A 17,349-nucleotide genomic window follows, 5' to 3' on the forward strand; every position below is an offset into this window, starting at 1 on the left:
TTTGATAGGGACACTTGCACCATTTCAATAATGAGAAATGGGAGATAATTATACTTGACAGAATGAAGTTGCCGCCATCATGATTCTATTTTAAAATTTAAACATGCATTGACCCACGTCTTTTGTGCTGAAACATCGACCCTTGGGGGCAAATTTGTTACAAGAATAATGACATAATAATGCAAGAAAATATTTTCAAACCTATAAAACACAAAACCTTAATGGCATCATAAAATAAAATATTGGGAGGGTAATAAAGGCCAGGAAAAGGACAACTAATGAGTAATGCTGATGGATCATTCACCAACCATTCCATAAGTAAATAAAACTTTGCCTGCAGAAAAGAAGGCGATCTCTTTTTCTTTTTTTTTTTGTTAATTTAGAAAGTTTGTATAAATTCCAATTGAGTTCTCCATATGCGTTTGCAGGAACAATAACAAATCCCTATCATTTTCCTTTCCTAAGCAATTATGAGCCTCCACAACATAATTGAACTCTTCTCCATACATATGCGATGCGCATGCTGCTTTATAAGTTAATAGCTGCAGATCACCTGCAGCAGCCAAAAATTTAAATAAATAAAAATCAGTGAAAATACGGCTAAAATTAGACATGCCATCTACAGACCTCATGTTTCTCACAACATACACTAAGGGGAGGAGCTTCAATAAATCACAACTAATCAAGCTAACTGAATCAAATCAAGTTATTAAATTGGTCAATAAGAATCCAACTAAAGCCAAAAAGTTTTTGGATCCATCTCAGATCTTGCTAGATCTATTCTCTAATTGAGGACCAAATCCTCGACAATAAAATCAAATTTCAGCATGGTTCAATAACTTTATCATCCAGACAGAGATCAGAAGCAACTGCAATACAAATAGCATAAAGTGACATGCTTTTCTTGATATGAAACTGAAAGGTGGAAGGTACCTGCAGCAATCTCGGATACAAGCATATTATTGCTGAAGTGACGTGTCAACCACCATCTGCAGCGAAGCCTCCAACTTTTTCCTGATTTTCCCTTTGTAAATATTCTGGGGGTCTTACTAAAATAAATAGTCTCTGTTTGCTCCTGCCCATCTTCATTTTTATTTGTACACACAGACATTTGATCCTCTTCATATTGAGAAAGCTTAAGGAAACATAATGCAAATTCTTTCCAGGTATTGTATTCTGCATAGGTAGAATCTAAATGCAATGCTATCATTTCCAATAGGGATTCGAGACAATAATCTCCTACAAAATATCAGGAGAAAGCAATTGTAAATGTTTGTATAATAAATCATCACTATTGGGATGTGTACTAGTTAGTACTACGCTGTATTATTGTACTCTTACTCCTATTACAAATTAAGTGGAAATATGGTGGTGGATTGGCATTGTATGTGTAAACAAAAAGTGGGGCATTGGTTGACACCTTTTGCTTCATTGTGCAGAGGCAAGGGAATAGGGCCACTTCTTATCTTATTCCAGATTTCATGGGCGAGGTCGATAACTAAAGACGATTGTGGAGTTGGTGAGTTTGAAAGGCTATTTACGAGTCACTGAAATAGAGCTTCCCCAATGCCTCATGTGGTGTATTGGCTAAGAACACAATGCAAGAACATTTGAGAGCATTGAATTATCAGTGATTACAAGATGGTGTTTCCAAGGTGTTTGAGTGGCTGATCTCTAATAGTAGCTTACCATCACTCTTGATTTTGGAATTTCTGTTTTTAGTTTAAGATCATAATTCTTCTAAGTTTTGTTTTTTAGCATGAATCTTGCATACCTTCCATGCAGTTGAATACACCCTCTTTTGGTCAAATTTATTAATTAATTAGATAATTACTTTGAAGACTAATCGGTTGTGTGAAAAAGAAAATTGGAATTAAACTAGGAAACCATGTTTCATCCAGACTGTATGCAAGATCAAGACTTCAGAATGATAAGTTACCATTTTGATGCATCCTGACAAGCTTTGCCAATGAATTGGAACATGTTGGATCCTTCTTTAGGATATCCTCAAAGCAGGTTGAAAGCAAGAAAGAGTTATTACGATCAAAATGCTCCAAAAGACTAGTCCTCAACCTGTAAATGACACGTACATTTAGTGATTTTTAAAGGTGGCAAGACATCAGGGCATCAACTAACATGAATGAACAAATATATCATTACAAACAAAACCACAGAAAACAGAAACTTAAGTTGGAGCTACGAGATATTTCACTAATGTATTAATTTGAATTATTGATAAATGTAGATTAAGAATATCAAACAGATTATTTTCCTATGATGAACCAGAAAAGATCTCAGGCAAAAAGCAACTTTGCTATGCCTAATCAAAGATTTTAGACAAAAATCCAATTGAATGGTGATTTATGTCACAAACTGCTACCTCACTAACAATCACAAATAGGGTTCCAAATGAGCTAATCCACTTAATTCATCTTTGTTAGATTAAACTATATAAGTCACCTTTACTTACCATTAGCAGCTTAACCGTTCAGGAAAGACAGCAATTTATCATGATATCAAAGCAAGAAGTATTGGGTTTAAACCCTGTCTCCACCTTACCTCTCATTTTTTAAAAATTCTCATGTGTTAGGCCCCACTTAATAAGCACATGAAGGACAAGAGTCAGAAGATGGTCTTATAAAGACATCTTTCTTTCCACGTGAAGGGAGAGTGTCAAATTAAATGATTATATTCACAATTTCTTACTAGCTTAAACTTTTGAGAGAATCAATATATATAATAAGAGTAGTGTTATTGATAAAAAAAATAATAATAATAATAATAAACAGTTCATGATGATGAACACCAAAAAAAAAAAATAATCAAAAGGCTATTCTAAGAGAAACAAGAAACTCTCTGCTGGATGAACAATCTGAGAGGCCCATCCAAGACCAGTCAAATAGAGTTCGCTGACAACTTCTTTAAATGATCCAATGAATTTTCAGTATTCTCAAACAAGCAACGATTCCACTCCGTCCAAACAATCCACATCAAACAACCTAGAACCAAATTTCAAATATCTTATTTGTACTTCCCAAGCCAATATCTTTTGCCAATTTACTATTTTATCCCCATTTTTAAGTTGTTGGTTAATTAATTTAGGGATATTTTTGACAGGGAAAAAAGCAATAACTAACTTTCTGAATCATCTTAATAAATACTGCCGCCCATCTCCCCTGAACCAATTCTCCCGTATTCTGAGCCAATTTGTATTCGTCTACCTTTTGAGGGGCTATTGTGAGGCCCAAATAATTTATGGGCCAGGTCCATTTACCCGTGGGGAGTCCCGTCCAAAGACGGATCACTTCGCCTGTTTGGTTTGTCCTAGCTTATCTTTCGTTGGACAAGACATATGGACGAGTTCAGGAGTTGATATTTTTTGTGACACCATCAAAAACAATGGAAAAAAAGAAAAAAAGAGAATACTGAATTTTATTATTTAAGTGATGCTGTTATCTTCATCCAAGGAAATGTCTTCCAATGCTTCAGTAGGCTCTGCTACAACTTTCTTTTCTTCAATATTCATGGCTCGAACTTGTTCATCCATGGCCAACATGGCCAGGTAACATTCTCTTACAAAATAGTAAACTAGAAACAGAGATTAGCAAGACCTATTGATCCCCAAAAATCTGAAACATTTTCACCCACAAAGCATGTGCTACATCAAAATGAAGGAGGTGGTCCATAGATTCCCCAATGCAGTGGCACATACATCGATTCACTAAAGGCAAACCCCTTCTCATGAGGCTATCCAATGTAAGAGTCCAACATAAAGTTGCTGTCGCCAAAAAGAAAGCAACCCTTTTAAGAACCATACTTTCGAAATACCCTTCCATGGAAATATGGGGTTAGGAGCACCCTGAATCTCTTGGTAAAAAGACCGAGTGTCTAACATAACACTTCCCTTAAGGCACCAACATAATCTATCACTCCCCACACCGGTTGGAACCCAAGAGTAGATAAAGTCAAAAAAGGAGACAATCAATAATTTAACAAGCTCGAATAGCAAACAAGCTGACTTTGAACCCAAAAGTGGGCTACTGGGTTTGTAGAGTAAGTGAGCTCAAGGTCAACTTACATAGGCTTGGCTCATGAGCTGATGAGCTTTTATATACTAAAAAAAATTAGAAATATAACTTTTGAAGGGCAAGTGCCTAGCATACACACAGGATTAGATTAATTGACTAATATAAATACAATTAGAAATAATTCTGTAGGAATTATTTCCTTTTCAGGACTAGCTAAAAAGGACCCCAAAAAAAAAAAAGTGCTTGTGGGAAAAATTGAGCTCTCTAGCTAAAGCTTGACCAAGGCTGATCAGATAAATCATCCTTTAGCGAAAACAAAGAAAAATGAAATTTCTTGGAAGATAGTACTAAAAGCAATCTAACATGGCCAAATAACAATCACAAATACATCATCCAAGCTTTCATCATGAACTGAGAGACTGGGTTGGGATGTACACCAAGACTATAAAGAGAAATAAATTCGCTTGTGTGCATTTATCAAAAACAAGCCCCATCTTCCAGTAAACATGGTTGGGATGTGCACCAACATTAATGAATCAGCCTGGTTTGAAGTTCGATCACATTTTTTGGTTTCTCTAAGGGAAAGAGGTCAGGTCAGTCCAAATATTTACAACCTAAGGAGTTGGGTCAGAATCTAACTAACCAGCATGCTTGACTAAAATTTGATTGAATCCAAGTTATACATTTAACTGTTATAAATATGTGGCAATGTTTTAGTGGCATGTAACCACAAACCTGCACACACGTGGTTAGCTACCCAATAAAACCTCATCAGTTTACCCTCATTCCCCCATTCCCCATTCAATAATCGATGCCCCCCTGTACATCTCACCTTCTTCAGCCCTTCTCATCAGCACTGCCTTACAACCTCACCCATTGCCACCAGACCCCAATCCTCTGTCTTTCATCTAGTCTCCTTAACTCCTTTGTCTGACAACTTTTCTTTTTCTCTCATCTTGTATTCTAACTCTCCAATTGCCTCTATTGTTCTGCCACAGAGGTGACTTCAACCTTCTGCAGTGTTGCCATCATCATATTTGTCAAGATCATCCAGTAATCATGGGAGGGACGAGATTTTTGATCACTTCTTCAATGATCACCACTGCCACCACATTGCATATATCCACTGAGATCATCACTGTGCAACCAACTGAAAAGTGCTCAAGATGCTTTGGTTTTGGCTGGTTGTTGTACTGACTCAGTTCAGTGCCATTTTTTTTCTTTTAAAAAATATTAATAATAATGATAAATAAATAAAAACCTGACTGCTTCAGTCTGGTGAGGCTTTTTTCCCTCAAATCTTAATTGACTGACCATGCACAGCACTACACCATGGTACTGCTGGCACACCACCTTCACTACCACAACCAATGGCAAGTTAGCAACAAACCAACTCCAGTTCCTGTGTTAGCAACTACTCCATATGCTTTTTAACCAATGTTTTCTCAAGCAATTAGATGAACTTAAATCTTCTTTCCAAATCAATTGAGTTTCAAGTTTCTCTCCCCACATAGACTCTTATCTTCTCAAACTCCTTTCATTTATTAGCAATCAGTACTTATAAAAATAAAATAAAATTATTCCCAATCAGTGAGAGTAATAAAGCAAGCAAAGGAATCAGTACCTGATAGGAAGTGCTGTGGTTGATTTACAACAGAGCTTCTCTAGAACTTTTAGGGCCTCATCAAATTGACCTCCAATCAGCAACAACTGAAATTATGGAACAAAAGAACTAAGAACATACATGAATTTAAGGACAAAATCAGTGACCATATTTATTATTTTTATGACGTAAGAGAACTTCACTCAAATTAGTTGCACATTGTAGAGCATACTGTACAACAATCCTCACTGTTAATCTCAATCCACCCACCAAAACCAGTTACTGGGTAATCCGAGGGCTTTTAACCCCTAACGGGCTAATCTAAACACTAAAAGAAATCCAAGGAAGCAAAGGTGATCCACAGCCTTCATCCAATTAAATAATGTCTTCAAAAGGGCATCTCACTTAATGTAGTGATTAAATTAGATTTTTGAGTATTGAATATTTCAAGTCTAAGAAAAGATAACCTAGCATATTCCTCTCTCTCTCTCTCTCTCTCTCTCTCTCTCTCTCTCTCTCTCTCTCTCCTTATTTTTCTATTTTTAACTAGTAGAATGCACCATGATGGAAATAGTAAAGAGTTCGAGAAAAACAAGACTACAAATTAAAAGATTCAAAAATTGCGGTCTAGTTTCACCATGGGGCCTTCTTGGCACCCTTCATAGGCTACTTTAATTATAATGATTCATATTATTAAAATTTCCATAGGTTAGCAAGTTATTGTTTCAGTTTTAATGAAGTTTAAAATACAGGTAGTTTGGTAATTTCCAGATTTTCGGGAATATGCTGTAGTGGGCTATTCCAGAGGCCTGTGAGTCTTTTTTTTTTTTTTTTCTTTTTTTTGTTCTTTTTGGTTTAGAAATTCTTAATATTCTTTGTTATTATTTTTAGGAAAGATTATTCATGAGTTCTAGTCCAAGTCCGAGGGCTGAAATGAAAGAGGCCTGAGTTTTTTTTTTTTTTTTTTTTTGAGTCAGTCATTTTTTTTTTGGTTTAGAGGCCTGTGAGTCTTTTTTTTTTTTTTTTTTTTTTTTTGAGTCATGTTCTTTTTGGTTTAGAAATTCTTAATATTCTTTGTTATTATTAGGAGTCCTAGTCTTTTTAGGAAAAGATTATTCATGAGTTCTAGTCCAAGTCCGAGGGCATATTGGCAATAGCCTATGAAATGAAAGTGTGTTTTATGTATCCAATAAAAGATGCAGATAGAGAGATTGAATTTAATAAAATTCCAACAGTTTATTTTAAGCTTAGAAGTGTGATCACATAGGTTTAATCTTGTATTTTTTCTCATTCAATTAACCTTTTGAACCACAAACAGACATCAAACTCATTCAAGATCCAATCTTTTTATTACTTGACCCTACCTAAACCCTTAACTCATCCAATCTCCAAGGACCCAAATATAGTGATGAATTCCTAATTGCTCCCTAAGCTGCAATAGTTTCATTATTGATATATGTAAAGACTAAATTCAAGTATGATATCTCATTACTAATCAAAAAAAAGTATGATATCTCATAAGGCTATAAAATTTACTTGCAAAAAATATATGTATAGGAATAAATGTTTACATACCTGTACCAAAGGAAGTAAGGCCACCAATAATGGCGGTGTTGAGTAAAGAGCAAGTTGAAAATACTTAACTGCATCCATATAATAATCATTAAGCATTCCCCTATGCAAATTGATCAAGTCCTCACAATTTTCTTCAGGATCCGGCAATTGCAAGGGCAACAACCAGGTCTCCAAGCCCCCTTTGGCAAGAGAAAAGAAACTCAGTTAACATTATATTTGCTCAAAACCACTGACTGTGACAAGATTTTCCAAAGCCTAAAAACACCAAACATTATTTTAATAGGGAATGTTTATTTGTTTCTAACATTATCAGTCAAAGGAATCACTTGAGAATGGGTAACAATAATAATCAGCATTCATCATAAACATTCATGTCTTGTGGCTAGCGAGTTATGGTTATTTGTCTTCTAATTATTTGGGGTGAAGTGGATTATGCCCAAAAGGGTAGTGGATCTGTTGGTACGTTGGAAGGGGCGGTATACTAGGAAGCATATAGAAGATATTTAGTGGCAGATGTGAAGCTGAGTTTCTTACATACTTTGTATGCTATATATATATATATATATATATATGTAAAGAAAGATATTAGGGAGGCAAAAAGGCTTCAAGACTCCTACCACCACCAATTCCATCAGGCACCACCAATACCACCTCCACAAGTAGTACCCACATAGAAATGTCTATTCTTTAGGTTTAAAATCAATTTCTCAAATCAAAGATCGCTATCCTAAGCTTTATGCATGTTCAGCAGTCAAGGATGCTTGCATCTCTGAGGTTTTGTGGGCTCCAGAAGGGGGTACTGTTAGAGTCTGGAATTTAAGGTTTTATAGAGCGTTTGATGATTGGGAGTTGGATGCTTCTTATTCTCTATTTCAGCTTAACCAACCTCGAATTCCTCAAGGTGTTAGGAGAGATACTCTTTGCTAGAGGCTAAAAGGGGATGGAAAGTTCAACACCCGGTCTTACTACCATGAGATTCGGGGTACCTCGAATTCTTTATTTCCTTGGAAGGGTGTTTGGAAACCAAAAATTCCTAAGCGTGTGGCATTCTTTCTATGGATTGCTGTACATGGTCGGATCCTCACTTTGGATAATCTAATGCTTAAGGGTCGTCCTTTGGCTAGTTGGTGTTGTATGTGTTGCTGTGATGGGGAGTCAGTAGACCACCTTCTTCATTGTCCTGTTACTCATTCTCTATGGGCTTTCATGCTTCAGGCTTTTGGTATTCATTGGGTTATGCCGGGTTCGGTGGCGGGTTTGTTATCTAGTTGGCATCAGTGGCTTAGGAAGCATAATTCAGAGATCTGGGATTTGGTTCCAAGGTGCTTAATGTGGATTGTGTGGTTGGAGCGAAATCGTCGATCTTTTGAAGATAAAGAGAAAACGTTGGAGGAGTTAAAGATTTTATGCCAACGCAGTCTAATGGAGTGGTCTCGTTGTTAGGGTTTTACTGAGTGTTCTCTCTCTGAGTTTATGCCTTCCCTTAGCTTAGTTTCTTGACATCTCTCTTGTTGTTGTGTTGTGTTGTTGTTCATCATCATGAACATCTTGTAATTCTCTTTTATTTTTTTCCCTCTTTAATATAAGTTTTCTGATTACCTATCAAGAAAAAAAACAAACATGAAAGTGTATATCAATGTCTTTTTTTTCCTTTTTCCTTTTTAAATGTATGTCACAGCAGCTATGCATAGTGTCGTGTGACTACTTTGGCTCAATCTAACCAGTATATCTTCCACTCTATCCACTAAACATCAAATTATTTAACAAAAACTTCACAACTCAATGGACTTAAAAAGCCAATAATTCAAAATCCATCCGTGTCCAGGCATTATATCAATAGAACTAAGAAGTTATAATCTGTCCCGCAATGTAAATGCACATAGATTGGTCTTCGGCAATCATTAGAATTCAAAAACAGAAAATGCCATTTACAACCTTTTTGACCATGACTAAGCAGCTTTTATAACCTAAAAAGAAAAACACAATCTAGCAGTAGACATATATGACAAAACTCGACAATCCTAACCCACTAGGGATAGCATTTAGTTCGTTCATTAATTTAAGTGGGCCAATATAATTCACTCCTATTAGTTAACTTAGTTCTAAAACATCTGAATATGTATACCTATAAAAAAAAACATCTGAATAAGTACAGAAAGGCAAAAATTATTCTCATTGGTGTCCAGTTTCACCCAATGGTGGTAATCAAGCCAAGCATTTTAGAGACAGCATACACTTTAATGAACAAAGTAATCAAAGGATCTCATCAAACAAGTACTTAAATAAAGTGAGACCAACTGCAAGTTGATTAAAAACATTCGTTCTCCATTATTAACTACTGCCTCAGATACACCACATAATATGTACAGATGGAAAAGTAAAGTAGTTAAAGAAAGAAAGAAGGATGAGGAAGGACTTTTAGCAAACTAATCCAAAAGTAAATACCTACATACATTTAGGGAAAAAAAAGTAAAGAATCTAGAACTTACGAAGAGAATAGAAATTGGAAGCATACTGCATATGATCACCGTTTTTAGAGAATAAGGCTTCATTTCCAGTAATTTCATCAGAGTTCATGGAAAACTCTTGTGGCTGGAAGTTCTGCATGGGATGTTCACTTTGCAGGTTCACATCAGCATCCATAGAAACTTCTCTATTTTGATTAATATCAGCATTGCTAGATATTTTTTTATCCTTCATGACAGAGGTGTCTGAATCGCATCGAATGGGTATATCAGCCTTGTGAGTATCATTTGCACTACACCACATTGAATTTTCGACAGGGTTGCTGAATCTTGTTTCCATTATATCAGAGTGGCGACGAGATGAAAATAGATCTGAATCTCTCCACTGCATCTCTTCTGGGATAGTTGAATACCACAGTTCATAGAATGTCAAGCCCATGACCATATTTGACATAGGGTCAGTGTCCAGTTCTTGTTCTTGCTTGAGGCTGAAAAGTACAAGTGAAATAATAAATACAATTCACAATTACTAATTTCTGATGAAGAAATTCAAATACTGTCTCCTCTAATCATATGATTGAACTTAGTATATTTTGTCATAAAAGAATGCTGAAATTTACAAGTGAGACAAACACAAGCACAAGTATGACTGTTTCCAAAGACACTAAAAATCATTATACACCATCTCAAAGATATGCTAGTCATTAGAAAAAGCATATTTCTCAAGACCACACAATTTTAATAAAGAAAACTGCAAAATCATCTTGTTTAGAATTTACAATATATATAAATATATATATATATATATATATACTGTCAATCTTCCTAAGGTTTTTTGCCTTGCCCCTTTGTAATTCCAAATCATGCGGCGAAGAAAGTGAGTGAAGTAGCACAGCATGTTCAACCTAAAGGAATTGAACAAGCATGAATATATGATTAGCTCTCAAACTTTGTTAAAAGAAACATTCACATGCACACTTGCAAATTTGAGAGCTTTTGAAGGAACAGAATGTTTGAATGTTCAATTGAAATCTCAAATTTTGGGTACTCTGTCAGTTCAGGTTTAGACCTTCTGACCTTTTCGGACGGTTTGGCTCTTTCCTGAATCTTGGGGCTATTTTGTTTTGTTTTTCTCTTTACTTTTCCTTTGGAGTGTCCTTAGTATACTCCCTGTGTACTTTGGCCTTGGCCTTTCTTCTTCTTTTTTTATTTAATAAAGTTTCTTTTCTTACTGATCAAAACTAAAAAGAAATCATCCTCATTAGTTATAACTGGTTACTTTTTTTTCCTTGTTTTCCCTTTTATTTTGTCCCTAGCAAAGAAAGTCTTAAGCTTTCAAGGGGAAGCTCTACACCCAATCAATAAAGGGGTTGCACTCCATTATCCATATGAATTATCTGTAAGAACCACATCTTGCATGTATGTTTGGCACTCACCAAACCTACAAATTAGCAGAGACTTCATTCAAATGCACATGCTAGTTATATGAACTTTTTTTTTAATAGGTAATATGATCTTTTAAAGTACTAAAGACACTAATAAATTAAACACAACATAAACAAATAAAAGGCGGTGGACTAATCGGCCTTTTTTCCCCTTCTTGGCTTAAATTCTCCTACATCGGAACTCAGATTGAAAAGCTTGTAAAAAACAAGCTAATTACACAAGTATGTTCTTAAAGAGATTAACAACTGTTGCAACTTACATGTAATAATGATAGAACTACCTTTCTGATGCTGACAGTTATAGTGCAGTTAGACAGCCACAAGGCTACTACCTCCTTTCACTTACATTTGTAGTTTGAACTTCTGCAACTTCCACCGTCACTGCAATTATTCCTCAAACACCATGTAACTTGCTTTTATGAGAGTGATTGCAAATAACCAACTAAACATTGATTTGCATCACCATAAAAACCTTGTGACTTTTATGACAATATGTCACCCAATAAAGGACTTCTAATCCAAAATGAACCAGATTAAATTGTACTCCATAAAACATGCACACCAACTAGTCTAGGCCTAAAAACACTAACATCACCTAATTTAATGCCACATGACCCTATCTTTGAGAGAAAATGTTAAAGCTAGCAATAGTTCATACTAAATGGTTTATATTAAAACTGCACAGCCAACCAGCCAACTGAATTCATTACAAAGTTTCGGACCTGGGCATAATGAGAGCATCCAAAATCAACCCAAACATGCAACAAAAACAGCTTGTTTTGAGTGAGTTTCTGCATGTTGGTAGGCACAAGTCAGAAAGTAATAGCTCCAAGTGATCTAGCAACTATAAGACCACCAAATAGGGGACTGCTTCAGTCTCAAACTTCAGCAAGCAATGGAATAATCCAGACCTAAATAATCGATCTTCACATGCTCACAAGTGATATTTTTATACCACATTTAACATGCCATTTCACCGTTACCACTTATTTTTGGTGGCCTCAAGATCAACCAAAGTTTAATTTACTCACTCAGCCTTTAGAGCTCACTTAAATTCCAATGGAAGCCGGAGGACCAACTGAGCATCTCAGAGATGGGGGAGGGAGATTGAAACTAGTAACCACCACTTCCATCTGTGTGCTAACCCTTGGAATTAAAGAGCGATTTCACTAATGTGAATTTTTTATTGCAAATGTTTTAAAAAGAATTTGATCCTTCTTTGCCATGAAGACCAGCCCAGTTATTAAAAAACAAAAAACAAAACTAGCTACAAAATTAAGTGTATAACTTATTAGCTTAGAGTTCTAACCAAAAAAAAACGCTGTTAAATCTTTGGAAAACCGATGCATCATTTCAAGGCCACCAAGATATAAAATGGCAATTTTTAGAAATCCTACATTTTACATACAAGTATTATACTACAAGGGATATTGAAAGTTCTACCACTTGTGACATTTTTCTATTGGTACAGTGATGCATGCACCCAATGGGTCCTAGCTCACAACTATACATCCATTGCATTCTCACAGGGGATGTTGTACAAACTTGTCAGAGGAGCAAGAGCTAATTGTCTTCTTGTTATTATTATTATTATTATTATTATTATTATTATTATTATTTTTAAATTGCATTCAAGTAATCAACAAGCAAGCTATTCACTGGTCATAGGAAAAAATAAGAACAATACCATATAGCTGCCTGATGTGCTTCCTCAACATTCCCTTGTGTAAGACAGAATAGAATGAACTCAAAATGAACCAGAAATCTATCCTGCTCAATAAGAAAAAAATCTACATAAGAAACTTCAGTGTTTTAAATAAGTTAAGTGCATTATTTGTAATAAATTGTGAATTACAAAAGGCATTTAACTTATTAACTACAATTTTTATATTGACAATTTGTTACAAATTTTCACAATGTGGTCTATGTTGTACAAACTTACTGCACCATGTTGCAATTTCTATTTAACAATAACCAGATATAATGTCAATGTGGCTAATTAGAAATTCATCCTGTGATTCTGATGGGACTTTGCAACAGCCTTTGAAATAATAATAAAAATCAAGCTCCACTTTGTAAATATAAACCAAGGCATTCAATCTACCTCATACCTCATCCTTTGGGAAAAAAAAGGAATCAGGCTCTCTTCTATACTTTGTCAAAAGACTTTTACACACATATATCCCTCCAACATTAGATTGAATCAAGTTGAATATTATATGGTAGACATTCAGACGACTTGCATCATACTGATGCATCAACACAGCGCACGCAAGAACATTATCTAAGTCTATTCAAATTCTAACCATGGAATTGGGGATCAGTCTAGCTTTGTCTTTGGTGTAAGGAGGCATTATGGCTAACCCTACCCAAGATCAACAGATTTGGGAAGCAGTAATTAAAAAGAAAAATATTAAATTTTTAAAGCTCTTCAAGCATACCAAAGGACTTTAACCCCTCTTTGGATTACAAAATACAAAGATTAATATAAACTCACACTTTCCACCATGATGAAAGCAAAATATCTAAAGGACATTACTCTTCGGAAATATATTTACTTGTAGTGTGTGGGTTTGTTGCTATCGTTTATGTTTTTTCTGGAAAATATCTAGGGCTTTAATGTGTACCAACTTAACAAACACTAAAGAAATACTCTGTGATTCTGCAATATTGAAGATTAGTGTTTCCAAAGCATACCTCTATGGGCCATTCTTTCATTGATCCATTCTTTCTCATCCAAATGTCATATATGTTCCTGATTTTGGTGAACTTGAGACGATCACTTTTCATATGCTTAAAAAGCTCCATTGAAACCTAAAATTATTGCTAAAATTTATTAGTGGGCTCCTTAATTTTAGAATCAAGGACATCAATGATAAAGATTCACAATAATAAAATTTCATGAGTAAAAATTATTAAAATGAGTAGCTTAAACAATGCCTAAAACAACAAGCATATGAACATGCATACTAAATGTTATGATTTTTTTTTTTTATAAATAATAAGACTTCATCGGAAAACAACCAAAAGAGACTAGAAGTGTACAAAGGATACAGTAAAAGATCAATAAAAAAGATGCATGGAAAGTACAACTATCAAGTAACTCAAACAAAGAAGCAAAAGCACATGCACAAGCACCCAAAGAATTTATCCATTCAAACAAAGTAATGAGGAATAAAAAGCTTTAAATCAGGAATCGGACTCTGATTTAAAGAGTATCTGCTCTGTAGAATTTAGACTAAAATAATCAAGCTTTCATGCCTCTAGTTTAGTTGGCCCAACCCAAAATTTTAAGATTATACTATATGAAAATAAGAAGAAAATTCCTTTCTATTTTTTTTTCCAGGGAAAAGATTTCATTGTTTCAAACAAGAAAATTTACTCATAAATTGGACTTTTTTTATGATAAAAAGCCCATATTCCATATCAAGCTGCCATCAAAGGTGCAAGTTAGAACATCTCACAAAATATTGGTTCTCATCCTAAGTTCCACACACGCACAAAAGAAAGAGTATGCATTATAGAATCAAACAATGCATGAATACCACATAACACAAACTTACATTGTAAACATCAAGATCCTAATCCGAAAATGACTAAAAGTCACCACACACACACATCATTGTCCCCTGCCCTCTACATTCTAAATGATCACTAATACACATTATAACACATGAATTTCTAAAAGAAAACATCAAAAAACACAAAGGGAAGCGTACCGAATACTTGAAACGATTGTTCAATGGATACCGGTCCTTACATGACGCTTTCAACAACATGCTCAACACACCACCAACTTCTACCCAATTGCGGCGTTTCACCAATTTGCGCAAAAGATGGGATAGCCGGACACGATTTTCCCACCTCACAACCTTGGAACCAATCGTAGGAGCAAGTACTAGAAGGGTTGATGGCTTGGTCAAAAACAATTTAATTCTTTTGACAAGTTTTTCTGGCGTGACATTGCCATTATTATCAAGCTTTTGATTCAATTTGCGTTTTCGAGTACTGGGTTTTTTATCAGTGTATTGTAATTCTACTTCTGCCTCCTCTTCCAACAACTTGGAATCCACACTCATGTTGAACCTCTTCCTCCTCCTCCTTTCGCAAGTTCAAAATCAACTAACAAAAACTAACCAAAAAAAAAAAGCAAAACAGCAATGAATGTGAAAAAGATGTAGAAAGTCGCACCTGTCTGTTTCAAATTGATTCACAGGAAAGCGATCTTTCCCACACACAAAGAATGAAAAAGCGAAGAGTAGAGACTCGATTCTCTCACCTTTGGAGCTTCCCTCTCTTCTTCTTCGCTGCTCCAAAAATTCTAAGCCTAAAAATACATACCTACGTGGGACCCAAGTTTTTGGACTTAAAACCCCTGTGAATGTTGGAATCCGGGGTACTTGAGTAATTTCATATATTTTGTCGAAGTAGCAAGCTAGTGTTAAAATAGACAGTCGCATGAGTATGAGACTCTACTAGAGTGAACTGCTTGGTTGTGAATGAACCAATTAGGTAAGGGCAACTGTCTGCCAGTGTGTGACGTGTTAAGAGATGATAGGGCTGTGGTCCATAGAATACGAGGGAGAGAAGCATTGTGAACCACATCCGTACAGTAATGTTGGCCCCCACACAACTGGGGAAAGGGCTGTTTTACTTTTACCAAGTTGGGGGGAGAGAAGTAGATAACTATGCTCTTTGCAAGGGACAGAAGGCCCAATGGGCCTATGGGCCTACAACCCTTTGCACATGATTTTTTGGAGAAGACAATATGCGTGTTATAAAAATAAGCAAAAATATAATTAGTACCATTCCTAAAATTCATACCAAATGCACTGAAGTACTATAACTTCAGCTCCTCAGTTACATTAACATGTAGCAACTAGCCCTGGTACCCTGACATTAACAGGGAAATAACAGTTTTTTTAACCAAAAAAAAAAAACAATTTCTTAACATACAAATTATAAAGAAAAATAAATAAATAAATATTTAACTTAAGAAAAAAAGAAACAGACATTTCATTAGATCTCATTTTTAATAGTTTTCTCGTGCATAGCACGGGTTAGTGACTAGTTATAGCTAATAGTTGTTGTTTACTCAAAAAAAAAAAAACAAAAACAAAAATTAAATCCTCTTTACGTCACCGTCGCTGCTTCGCTTAAAACCCCAATTCATTGTGTGAGCCTCATGTTATCCTCTCAACTCTAGTCTAATGGAAACCCACAACAAAGATGGCCAGCGACTCTAGCCTCAACCCAACTCTCTCTCTCTCTCTCTCTCTCTCTCTCTCTCTCTCTGTGTGTGTGCCAATGGGTATGTTTAGAGTCTTTAGATATGGCAATATTATCTAAGTTTGAACACTAACATTAGGGGGTGTAAACACCCCTCAATTGCTATTTTACAACCTAAGACAGCAAAAACCCATTCCATCCTGATTTGTATAATTAAAAAAAAAAATTGCAACCTATGAATAGTAAGATTGCATATATACAACCTTACTATTCGTAGGTTGTAAAAAATAATAATATTTAATCTAGTGGTTGTGTGTGAAGAGAAAAAGATAGTGGGAGGAAAAAGAGAGAAGAATACTTTTTGTTATTTTATTAGGTAGTTTATATTATTTTATTAGGTTGAGTGTAAAAATAAAAATTGGGATGTAGGGTGAGTTGTAAAATGAGTTGGTAAAATAGATAAAATAGTGTTTAAGGATGCAAAATATATATATATATATTTTTTTTTTTTTTTTTTTTGCATCCTCAGATGTTAGTGCTTTAATTGCATATATACAACCTTACTATTCATAGGTTGTACAAAAATAATAATAATAATAATATAATGGTTATGTGTGAAGATAAAAAGATAGTGGGAGGAAAGAAAGAGAGAGAATAAATTTTTTATTATTTTATTAGGTATTTTATATTATTTTATTGGGTTGTATGTAAAAATAAAAACTGAGATATGGAGTAAGTTGTAAAATAAATTGGTAAAACAGATAAAATAGTGTTTAAGGATGCAAAATATGTTTTTTTTGCGTCCCTGGGTGCCAATGCTTTACTTCTAGTATTAAGTTTTAACTTTTGTAGTTTATATATTTTTTATTATTATTAAAAGCAATAATTGGGTAACACCTAGTTTGCACTGAGCTTTTTTTCCACTGACTTGTTTTCTGGTTAGGTTTAACTCATTTGACCTTTCTATTTTCCTATGAAGTAGAGAAGTAAGTTCGTTCACTTCA

The 17,349-nt window shown here is 34.9% G+C and overlaps 1 protein-coding gene across 1 annotated transcript; it reads right to left on the bottom strand.

Moving 5' to 3' along the window:
* Positions 1-206: 206 nt before the first annotated feature.
* Positions 207-15,504, bottom strand: LOC115968777. Its single transcript, XM_031088275.1, has 10 exons — positions 15,308-15,504; positions 14,836-15,217; positions 13,814-13,930; positions 12,804-12,886; positions 9,696-10,159; positions 7,207-7,385; positions 5,653-5,738; positions 1,940-2,073; positions 934-1,239; positions 207-553 (listed from the first exon to the last, which is right to left on the bottom strand). Exons 2-10 carry the CDS (start codon positions 15,193-15,195, stop codon positions 375-377), a joined length of 1,908 nt encoding a protein of 635 aa, XP_030944135.1. The 5' UTR covers positions 15,196-15,217; positions 15,308-15,504; the 3' UTR covers positions 207-374.
* Between the last annotated feature and the right edge of the window lie 1,845 nt (positions 15,505-17,349).

Source organism: Quercus lobata, chromosome 11 (genome assembly GCF_001633185.2).
Source record: "Quercus lobata isolate SW786 chromosome 11, ValleyOak3.0 Primary Assembly, whole genome shotgun sequence".
Taxonomy (NCBI): Eukaryota; Viridiplantae; Streptophyta; class Magnoliopsida; order Fagales; family Fagaceae; genus Quercus; species Quercus lobata.